Below are 10,861 nucleotides of genomic sequence, written 5' to 3'. Positions count from 1 at the left end.
CTACTCAGGAGGTCGAGGTGGGAGGATCACTTCAGCCTGGGAGGTCAAAGCTGCAGTGAGCCGTGATCACACCACTGCACTCCAGCCTGGGCAAGAGAATGAGACCCCATCTCAAAATAATAATAATGATAATAATAATAGTCCTGACATCTCATCGGATTCCTTCTAGAGCTTAATCACTGGGCAATTAGTATCAAAAGCCTCTCTTGGCTGGGCATGGTGGTTCACGCCTGTAATCGCAGCACTTTGGGAGGCCGAGGCAGGTGGATCACCTGAGGTCAGGAGAGTTTGAGACCAGCCTGGCCAACATACCGAAACCCTGTCTCTACTAGAAATACAAAAATTAGCCGGGCACGGTGGTGCATGCCTGGAATCCCAGCTACTCCGGAGGCTGAGAGGCAGGAGAATTGCTTGAACCCGGGAGGCAGAGTTGCAGTGAGCCGAGATCGCACCAATGCACTCCAGCCTGGGCGACGAGCGAAATGCCATCTCCAAAAAAAAAAAAAAAAATTAACCACTTAGTCAGTACTTAAACAGTCATTACGAAGGCCGGAGGCCTGCATTAGTGAGACCTGGCCTGCCACAACACTCCCTACACACAATAAGAATCTCTGTTCTCCAGGCTTGCTTTGAACTCCTGGGCTCAGGCAACCCTCCAGCCTCAGCCTCCTGAGCAGCTGGGATTACATTTGCATACGTCGCACTGTGCCTGGCACCAGAACTTGGCGGTTTTTAATGCTCCCCAGGTGATTCTAATGTAAATTTGAGGACAGTGGTGGTGGACTGTAAGGGTATTGGATCCCAGTAAACCACACCTCCTAGTGTTCATGCCCTTGTGGAGTTCCCTGCCAGACTCCGGGTTTGGCTACATGGCTTGTTTTGGCTGCTGAAATAGGCTATGTAGGCCGGGCGTGGTGGCTGATGTCTGTAATCCCAGCACTTTGGGAGGCTGAGGCAGGCGACTCACTTGAGGTCAGGAGTTCGAGAGCAGCCTGGCCAACATGGTAAAACCCTGTCTTTACTAACATACAAAAATTAGCCGGGCGTGGTGGTGGGTGCCTGCAATTCTAGCTACTCAGGAGGCTGAGGCAGGAGAGTCACTTGAACCAGGGAGGCGGAGGTTGCAGTGAGCTGAGATCGCACCACTGCACTCCAGCCTGGGCGACACAGCGAGACTCTGTCTCAAAATAAATAAATAAATAAAATAATAATAATAACAGCAATAATAAAGAAATAGGCTTTGTGGAGGGAGATCCTGGAGGGTGAGATGCCACCCTGGACTTTCTGGCCCCGGGAAAGCCAACACAACTAAATGAGTGAACTGAACTACACTCCATGGAACAGAATCCTCCAGCCTAGCACAGTCAACCCAGAGTTGTGATAATAAATAAATTTTTGGCCGGGCGTGGTGGCTCACACCTATAATCCTAGCACTTTGGGAGGCTGAGGCAGGTGGATCACGAGGTCAAGAGATCGAAACCATCCTGGCCAAAACGGTGAAACCCTGTTGCTACTAAAAATACAAAAATTAGCTGGGCGTGGTGGCACGCACCTATAATCCCAGCTACTTGGGAGGCTGAGGCAGGAGAATTGCTTGAACCCGGGAGGTGGAGGTTGCAGGGAGCCGAGATCGCGTCATTGCACTGCAGCCTGGGCAACAGAGCAAGACTCCATCTCAAAAAAATAAAATAAAATAAAATAAAAATACATTTTTGTTGTTTTAAGCCACTGCCTTTTGGAGCCGTTTGTTATGCAGGGAAAGAGCTGAAATAACTACCTTTCCACTATACTAATAAAGGGTTTCCACAGTAGTACATAATGCAGACTCCTGCTGCTAGCTTGTGGATGGAAAAGGTCTGAAACTGTCTTTCCACCAGGCCATGGGAGAATCACTGGCAAAAGCCACTGCTAATGAGAGTGTGTGTCATCTCTCTTAGGTGTGAACCATAGGCGGGAACAGATGTGCCATCGAAATTTTTCCACCTGCGTTGCCGTTTTCCAGTATGAATATTTTTCTGTGCCACAAATCCAAAAGACATTTTGGTGACAAACAGCCTATAAGAGGACACTCAGCGCTTTGGGAGGCTGAGGCGGCAGATCACTTGAGGTCAGGAGTTCGAGATCAGCCTGGCCAATATGGAAAAATCCCATTTCTAACTAAAAATACAAAAATTAGCCAGGCGTAGTCGTGGTTGCCTCTAGTCCCAGCTACTTGGGAGGCTGAGGCAGGACAATCACTTGAACCTGGGAAGTGGAGGTTGCAGTGAGCCAAGATTACGCCACTGCACTCCAGACTGGGCAAGAGAGTGAAACTCTGTCTGGGAAAAAAAAAAAAAAGACACTCAGACTTACAATAACTGGCTTTTGCTTTATTGTGTAATTTACACAGGACAACCCCAAATTCCACACTTCGTTTTTCTCTTCTGCCTTCATTATTCTTTCAGTATCTATGTCAACAGAGATCGTTTCTCCCAATAACATATGTCGTTTGATCCTCAGCCAGGACGCACAGGCCCTACAAGATCCCAGCCCTCCAACACGGACACCTGGACCCTCCCATTTGACTGCAGCCTTGTCTGTTTGTACCAGGGCTCTGCCCTGGTCCTGTCACCCCTGAGGCGTCCGTAAGGTAGGAATGCCAAACAGGATCTGTGTGATGTGTCAACTCTGAGTAAATACAAGAGGCTGCTAGAAGTCCCCAGCTGAGGATTGAGAGGCAGGCTGTGTCTGGTTCCATTTCAAAGAATGCTGTGATGCATTAGCAGTGTCTGCTATGGCAACACCCATTAGAAGCACCTGGAAGGGGGGTTTTGGGAAACGGGCTCAGAAAGGAGCAAGGTGTGTCCGTTCCATTCTTGCCTTAGGTGGCTGTTCCGTTACCCAGGCTACGCTGTCTCAGTGGCCAGGTGGCTGAGGAGGAAGTCTGAAGGCCGCATAGTTGCAAGTGGCTTCCCTAGGGCCTGCAGGGGACAGCATAGGCCCAAAGCTAGAGGAAGCTTGGAAGGGCGCCCACGCTGGGTCCTGCGGGGCTCTGCATACTGCAGGCCACCATGGTGCTAGCTCCTTACCCTCTGGAGTCTGTCTCATCCAGGAGAAGACAGCTGGCTGGCCTCAGAGCGTTACATGCAACTCGGATGAAAACATTTTTACATGACACAGACACACAATGGGCTTTACCTCTGGATAAACTTAGAAACTTTCCATCCAAATGAAAAGGGTGTATCTTCTGTATGTTGCCAAGAAGCCTAAACTGAGTACAAGGACAATCTTACTTTAATCAAGTTCCAGAATGAGGGTACACAGCTTCGAAAAGCAGTCTGTAGCAGAAGATGCAAGGGTGTGTGTAGCCATGTTTCCAGAATATACCAAAGGAAACACACACAACCCCAGTGTGGCCTTTTGCAAACCCTCGATGCTGCTCCATACTGGGGGCAGGCGGCTACTTCGTCCAGCTGACTTTGGGAATGTCGTAATGCTCCGTGAGTGTGTCCAGGTGTCTGTTGAAGTCCTGGGGAGGTGGAGTAGAAGGCCGGTGTCAGCACAGACCCAAGCGGGGTACTGGGGAGAAATGGCACTGCCCAGCCCCACCTCTCCCACATCCTATCTCTCCTGAGCCCCCTCCTCTCAAACTCACCCTGCCAGGTCTTACAGACTCCTGAACCCTGGGCTCCCCTTTGAATAACCCTGGGGAAGTGTCACTTCTATTAGGTAAACTTCCCTTCTCGTCAACATGCCAACAGCTCCCTCTGCCAGCTGATAGCCTCTGGGCCCAGCTGGGACCCTGAATGGCTCAGTCTCCCCCACTGGACACGACGACTCACCTCCACTCTCTGCTTGTGGGTTTTGGATGCCTTCTTTAGGATCCTTTCCATTTGCTGGAGAGAGAAGAGACACGGAGGTGAGTTTACAGGCTCAACACAGCCCAGGCTGGCATGGGGTGGAAGATGGAGCCTGGCCAGACTGGCTCTCACATTTAGAACAGCTGGAGGTTTCAGGCTCTGTGCCTTGTCCCCCTCCCTCAACTCCACCCAGGCTGGTCCAACAGGGAACCCAGGTCACTTGCCAGCTTCGTGAGTGGCAGGAAATGAACCAGCAATGCCTGAGCACGTACCCATGAGCAAACTCTGCTGGGAGTTGTCGGCATGCTTCCTGCATCCTGAGGAGGCTGTTAGCACTCCCAGTTTGGAGGAAAACAAAGTCCCAGAGCGGGTTTCAGGAAGGATGAGAAAGAGAGAGGTAAAGGGTCCGACATAGAGCAGGTGCTCAAGTGACACTTCCCATCCTGATGTTAGGGCTACAAGACCAGGATCACCATCCCCAGGGTTATTCTGAAATATGCCTCCTGCACCATGACCTGCTCCGATCCTCACTTCAAACACTCAATGACACCTGGAAAGGTCAGTATCTGGTAGCAGCTGGGAGTGTGGGCTGGGCGCGGTGGCTCATGCCTGTAATCCAAGCACTTTGGGAGGCTAAGGCAGGAGGATAGCTTGAGCCCAGGAGTTCAAGACTAGCCTGGGCAACATAAGGAGACCCCAACTCTACAAGAAAATCAGCTGATTTTGGTGGTGCACACCTGTGGTCCCAGCTACTCGAGAGGCTGGGGTGAGAGGACTGCTTGACCCAGGAGGTTGAGGCTGCAGTGAGCTATGATCACACCAATGCACTCCAGCCTGGGTGACAGAGAGAGAGACCCTGTCAAAAAAAAAAAAAAAAAAAAAAAAAAAAGAGTTGGAGTGTGGGATATAAAGCCAGACAGATCTGAGGCCACACCTGGCTCCACACTTCCTGGCTGGGTGACTGGCCCACTCTTTGGTGGCCCCTATAACTGTGCTGCCTATGATTCATCCCTCGTGCAGTCCCCATGCCACACTGACTCTGACCTGGCCGTGGACTCAGTTAACTCGAAGGAACACAGTACCAGTTCTCTGGGTCCATGCATAAGACCTGGCAGCATTAGCTTTGTGCCCTTGGAATCCAGTTGCTGTGCAGGAAGTCTGATGGCTCTGCTGGAAAGAAAGGACCTGGAAGATGAGATGACATGAAGGAAGAGGCCACGAAAGAAGCACTGAGAGGTGGGGCATGGCGGCTCATGTCTGTAATCTCAGCACTTTGGGAGGCCAAGGTGGGAGGATCACTTGAGGCCAGGAGTTTGAGACCAGCCTGGCCAACATGGTGAAACCCCGTCTCTACTAAAAATACAAAAATTAGCCAGGTGTGGTGGCACGCGCCTGTAGTCCCAGCTACTTGGGAGGCTGAGGCAGGAGAATAGCTTGAACCCAGGAGGCGGAGGTTACAGTGAGCTGAGATCTTGCCATTGCACTCCAGCCTGGGCAACAGAACGAGACTGTCTCAAAAAAAAAAAAAAAAAAAAAAAAAAAAAAAAAAAAAAAAAGAAGCACTGAGGCACCAGCTATATGGCGGCAAAGCCATCTTAGATGCTCCAGCCCAGCTGCACCTTCAGAAACTCCAGACCCAGCTACCATCTGACCACACCAGACTCCAAGTGAGGTCAGACCCTGCTAAGCCCAGTCAAACCAGAGCATCATGAGATATTATTGGTAGGGGCCACCTGGCTGCTCCTCTCTGTACCGCCTTCTCCTTCATTCCCTCACCTCCTGTGTCCAGTCAGCCCTCACCTGGCTGATTCTCCCTCTAAGGCGAGTGCCCTGCCCATCTCTGTCCCTCTTCCTGCTGCTGTGAGCCCAGCCAAAGCCTGTGTCTCCTTGTGAGAAGCCACACTGACTTGTCCAGCTGCCACACAATGCCAGGCACCTGGCTGGGCTCTGCCCACAGGCGTGACACCGAGCTACTATTTTAGTTTTTGAAGAGACGGGGTATCGCTATGTTGCCCAGGCTAGTCCTGAACTCCTGGGCTCAAGTGATCTTCCCACATCGGCCTCCCAAAATGTTGGGATTACAGGCATGAGCCACTGTGCCTGGCTGACTCCACTTGGATTTCTACTGGGGCACTGCATTTACCTTCTTTAAAACTATAGCTTTGGTTCCCCCTCCCTCAACTCCCACTCCAGAAAACCTGCTTTACCTGCGATCCTTCCCACCCCAGTAAACAGCACCTTCATTCATCAAACTGCCCAGCCCAAAGTCTTGGTCATCCTTGACTCTTCTTTCTTTCCCAGCTTACATCCAACCCAACAGCTAACCCTGAATTCATCCTTGAAAACCTATTCCAAACCTGTTACCTTCCACTGGCTCCATCACGACTGCTCTACTCTGAGCTCCCATTATTAGTCTCTTGATAGCAGCGTAAGTCTCGCATAAGTCTCATTCTGGCTTCCAGCAATAAAATCTCAGCCCTGCCTCTGACTACAGCCTCAGGGTTAGAAAGGAAAGAAATGCATCTACTTGGCCAGGCATGGTGGTTCATGCCTGTAATCCCAGCACTTTGGGAGGGTGAGGCAGGTGAATCACTTGAGGTCAGGAGAGCGAGACCGGCCTGGCCAACATGGTGAAACCCCATCTCTACTAAAAATACAAAAATTAGCTGGGCATAGTGGTGGGCGCCTGTAATCCCAGCTACTCGGGAGGCTAAGGCAGGAGAATTGCTTGAACCCAGAAGGCAGAGGTTGCAGTGAGCTGAGATCGTACCAATGCACTCCAGCCTGGACAACAGAGCAAGGCTTTTTCAAAAAATTAAAAAAAACACCGGGCATGGTGGCTCACGCCTGTAATCCCAGCAATCTGGGAGGCTGAAGCAGGCGGATCACCTGAGGTCAGGGGTTCAAGAACAGCCTGGCTAACATGGTGAAACTCTATCTCTACTAAAAATACAAAAAAATTAGATGGGCGTGGTGGCAGGCGCTTGTAATCCCAGCTACTCAGGAGGCTGAGGCAGGAGAATCGCTTGAACCCCAGAGGTGGAGGTTGCAGTGAGCCGAGATCGAGCCACTGCATTCCAGCCTCGGTGACAGAGCGAGACTGAGTCTCGCTGAGACGGATTCTCACTCTGTTGCCAGCCTGGAGTGCAGTGACGTGATCTCAGCTCGCTGCAACCTCTGCCTCCCGGGTACTGGTTCAAGCAATTCTCCTGCCTCAGCCTCCCAAGTAGCTGGGATTACAGGTGTGTGCCACCACGCCTGGCTAATTTTTGTATTTTTAGTAGAGAAAGGGTTTCACCATGTTGGCCAGGCTGGTCTTGAACTCCTGACTTCGTGATCTGCCCGCCTGACTTGTTAAATCCTTACCACAACCCTGTGAAGTAGACTTTAGTGCTACTTTAAGTAAAAGGTAACCGGCTTGCCCAGAGTCACACCACTAATTCGTGGTAGAGGCAGAGTCAAACTCAGGTCTGTCATGCCAGAGGTAGTGCATCCATGTGTTTTCTGTATGCCTGAATTAGATCTGGGAGTAAGGAGTTAATTGTCCCCAGTGTCCATTTTCCCCAGTGTCACCGTACAGAATCACCTAGACCAGGGTTAGGGTTTCTCAGCCTCAGTGCTACTGACATTTGGAGCCGGATCATTCTTTGCTGCAGCAGGCTGTCCTGTGTATCGCAGGGTGTGTGGTATCATCCCTGGCCTCTAGCCACTAGTTGCCAGTAGTCCCCACCCCAACCCAGTTGAGAACCAAAAATGTTTCCAGACATTGCCACATGTGCTTCGGGGTGGGAGTTTAGGGGGGTGGAGACTACCCCCAGGTGAGAATCACTGACCTACACTGATTATTCCCTCTCCCCAGCATAATGGATCCAGTTCCTCTGTCTTACTGTGAACTCTTCTGTTCTCCACTGCACACATTTATGGTGTTTAATATCAAGAAAAAATAATTTATCGGAGCCTTAAAATACAATACAAACAAAGTCGTCATGGGCATGGCCATTCAATATCAACAGCTGAGACTGGGTGCGGTGGCTCATGCCTGTAATCCCAGCACTTTGGGAAGCTGAGGCGGGCGGATCACTTGAGATCAGGAGTTCGAGATCAGCCTGGCCAACATGGTGAAACCGCGTCTCTACGAAAAATACCAAAATTAGCCGGGTGTGGTGGCGGACGCCTGCAATCCCAGCTACTCGGGAGGCTGAGGCAGGAGAATTGCTTGAACCCCGGAGGCAGAGGCTGCAGTGCTCCGACACCGCCAAAAATAACTAATTTTTAAAAAAATACAGCATGTTTGAATCTGCCAAACAAAGTTGTCTTGGAAACAAACTTTGTGGTGACTTCGAGCGGCGAGCATGGCCATTTAATATCAAGAGCTGGCATCCACTGAACATTTATGCACTGCTTTTTACTTTCATGACTTCCTCTCAAGTTCCCAACCCTCTTAGAATAAATTACTACCCTGACTCGTACAGAAGAGGAAACTTGAGGCACGGAAATAAGAAAGTCACTGGCCTAGTGTCGCAGGGCAAATAAGCCACAGCACTGGAATCCAAACCCGGGTCTCCAGCTCTGGCCTCCTTTCAACGCCAGTTCTAGCTCTCCCCTCTGCTGCCCACTCGGGCCAGCGGGGTCTTCTCATCCTTGGAGCTCCCCCGGCAGAGGGCGACTCTTCTCTCACTCACGTACAGCATCCTCTCCCCGTAATTAAGGTCTCCTCTGACCGCTCCCCTGCCCTCGGAGCGTCCCAGCCCTGACCCCAATTTCCAGTCTCCCGGCGCCGGGTGTTCCCGCCTCCCCGCCGCCTTCTGCTTCTGCTCACCCGCTTCTCCTGCATTTTCTCGAAGGCCGCCTGGGCCGGGGTCCGCTTGTCCAGGCCGCGCCGCTTCTCCTCCTCGTTCTTTTTGCTCGTTCCCATTGCTTCCAGGAGTTTCGCTTTGTCTTTGTCCTTCTTTTTCTTCTTCCTGGAAAAAGACATGAGGAGGGGGCGGGTCGGAGGATCAGGGCCACGGGTCCCGAGAAAAGGTCTAAGGGGGATGAAGACGGAATCCCGCGGGCCCTCGGGCCTCACCGCTTGGTCACTCCCAGCTCTGCGACGCCTTTCAGCTTCAGGGGTCCCTTTTGGACCTGCTCGTAGGCCTCCATGACACTCTCCAGTGGTTCGGTAGATGGAGTGCCACACTTCCTGTTTGCAAACACTATTTCTGCCCGAATGGCCGCCTCGCTTCTCTTTGATTGGCTGAGCTACAAGGTGAGCATGCGCTCTTGGTTCTGGACCCGGGCCACACTTCCGGGTAGTGGGCGGGACAGAGAGCCAAGCGAATGAGTGCCCTTCGATTCCTATCTGCTGCCACACTTCCGAATTTGGCGCTCACTTCCGGTCTCCCATTCTTCACACAGGGTGCCGGAAACCCAACCCCTTTTTGAGCGTTTTGCGCACTTTTGGGTGACCTATTCTCTCTCCTTGATTTTTTTTTCTTTTTTAGAGACACGATCTTGGTCTGTCACCTAGGCTGGAGTGGAGTGGCGCGATCGTAGCTCACTGCAGCCTTGAACCCCTGGGCTCAAGAGATCCTCCCGCCTCAGCCTCCCCAGTAGCTGGGACTGCAGACGGGTGCCACTGAGCGCGGCTAATATTTTCATTTAAATTTTTTTGTCGAGATGGGGTCTCGCTGTGTTGTCCAGGCTGGTCTCGAACTCGTGGGTTCAAGTGATCCTCCCGCTTCAGCCTTCCAAAGCGCAGGGATCACAGGCCTGAGCCATGCCCCCCCACCCCCGTTCTCTTTTATTGCCATATTTTGAGAGTTCACTGGATAGCTGAACCTAATTTTGTAAACCTAATCAGTATTCATTAATTTTTCAGCTTTAGGTAAATGACAATATCATGTGACAAGGTTGGTGGTATGTTAAAACAATTAAAAATCTATTTTATGCCGGGCGCGGTGGCTCACGCCTGTAATCCCAGCACTTTGGGAGAACGAGGTGGGCGGATCACGAGGTCAGGAGATGGAGACCATTCTGGCTAACACGGTGAAACCCCGTCTCTACTAAAAATACAAAAAATTACCTGGGCGTGGTGGCGGGCGCCTGTAGTCTCAGCTACTCGGGAGGCTGAGGCAGGAGAATCGCTTGAACCCGGGAGGCGGAGGTTGCAGTGAGCTGAAATCACACCACTGCACTCCAGCCTGGGCGACAGAGAGAGACTCCATCTCAAAAAAAAAAGTATATATATATTTAAATCAGCACTTTGGGAGACCAAGGTAGGCGGTTCACGTGAGGTCAGGTGTTGGAGACCAGCTTGGCCAACGTGGCGAAACCCTGTGTCTACTAAAAAAAAAACAAAAACGAAACAAAACAAAACACAAAAAGCAAAAATTAGCTGGGCATAGTAGCCTGCGCTTGTAGTCTCAGCTACTTGGTAGGCTGAGGCAGGAGAATCTCTTGAACCCGGGAGGCGGAGGTTGCAGTGAGCCAAAATCGCACCACTGCACTCCAGCCTGGTCAACAGACAAAGACTCCGTCTCAAAAAAAAAAAAAAAAAAAAAAAAAAAAAAAAAAAAAAAAAATCAATAGAGATAGGGTATTGCTGTGTTGTCCAGGTTGGTCTCAAACTCCTGTCCTCAAGCAGTCCTCCTGAAGCATTAGAATTACAGGCGTGAGCCACCACCCCTGGCCCTTTCTTTCTTTCTTTTCATCCTTTCAGTACTGTGCGGTTTTCTTACATAGGATGTGTACATGCGTATATCTTTTTTTTTTTTTTTTTGAGACGGAGTCTCGCTCTGTTGCCCAGGCTGGAATGCAGTGGCACGATTTTGGCTCACTGCGACTTCCACCTCCCAGGTTCAAGAGATTCTCCTGCTTCAGCCTCCTGAATAGCTGGGATTACAGGCGCCCACCACCATGCCCCGCTAATTTTTGTATTTTTAGTAGAGATGGGGTTTTGCCATGCTGTCCAGGCTGGTTTCGAACTCCTGACCTCAGGTGATCCGCCTGCCTCAGCCTCCCAAAGTGCTGGGATTACAGGC

At 51.0% G+C, this 10,861-nt stretch overlaps 1 protein-coding gene across 2 annotated transcripts; it reads right to left on the bottom strand.

Moving 5' to 3' along the window:
* Nucleotides 1-2,348: 2,348 nt before the first annotated feature.
* On the bottom strand, nt 2,349-9,093 carry FAM32A (family with sequence similarity 32 member A). Of its 2 annotated transcripts, XM_009434928.3 has the most exons (4): nt 8,908-9,093; nt 8,659-8,800; nt 3,822-3,875; nt 2,349-3,508 (listed from the first exon to the last, which is right to left on the bottom strand). In XM_009434928.3, the coding sequence occupies exons 1-4, from the start codon at nt 8,979-8,981 to the stop codon at nt 3,440-3,442; spliced, it is 339 nt and encodes a 112-aa protein (XP_009433203.1). In that variant the 5' UTR covers nt 8,982-9,093; the 3' UTR covers nt 2,349-3,439. The 2 variants fall into 2 exon arrangements, with proteins under 2 accessions (XP_009433203.1, XP_016790873.1); XM_016935384.3 differs by lacking the exon at nt 3,822-3,875 and having other exon boundaries at nt 8,908-9,048.
* Between the last annotated feature and the right edge of the window lie 1,768 nt (nt 9,094-10,861).

The sequence above is a fragment of the Pan troglodytes genome, chromosome 20 (genome assembly GCF_028858775.2).
Source record: "Pan troglodytes isolate AG18354 chromosome 20, NHGRI_mPanTro3-v2.0_pri, whole genome shotgun sequence".
Taxonomy (NCBI): Eukaryota; Metazoa; Chordata; class Mammalia; order Primates; family Hominidae; genus Pan; species Pan troglodytes.
This window is presented reverse-complemented; position numbering and strand designations above follow the sequence as displayed.

Excerpts from the sequence above, each read along its gene's own strand:
- FAM32A (XM_009434928.3), bottom strand. The coding sequence starts at position 8,981 with ATGGAGGCCTACGAGCAGGTCCAAAAGGGACCCCTGAAGCTGAAAGGC. Across the intron at positions 8,801-8,907 it reads GAGCTGGGAGTGACCAAGCG|GAAGAAGAAAAAGAAGGACA; the intron begins GTGAGGCCCGAG and ends GTCTTTTTCCAG. Across the intron at positions 3,876-8,658 it reads AGAAAATGCAGGAGAAGCGG|CAAATGGAAAGGATCCTAAA; the intron begins GTGAGCAGAAGC and ends TTCTCTCTCCAG.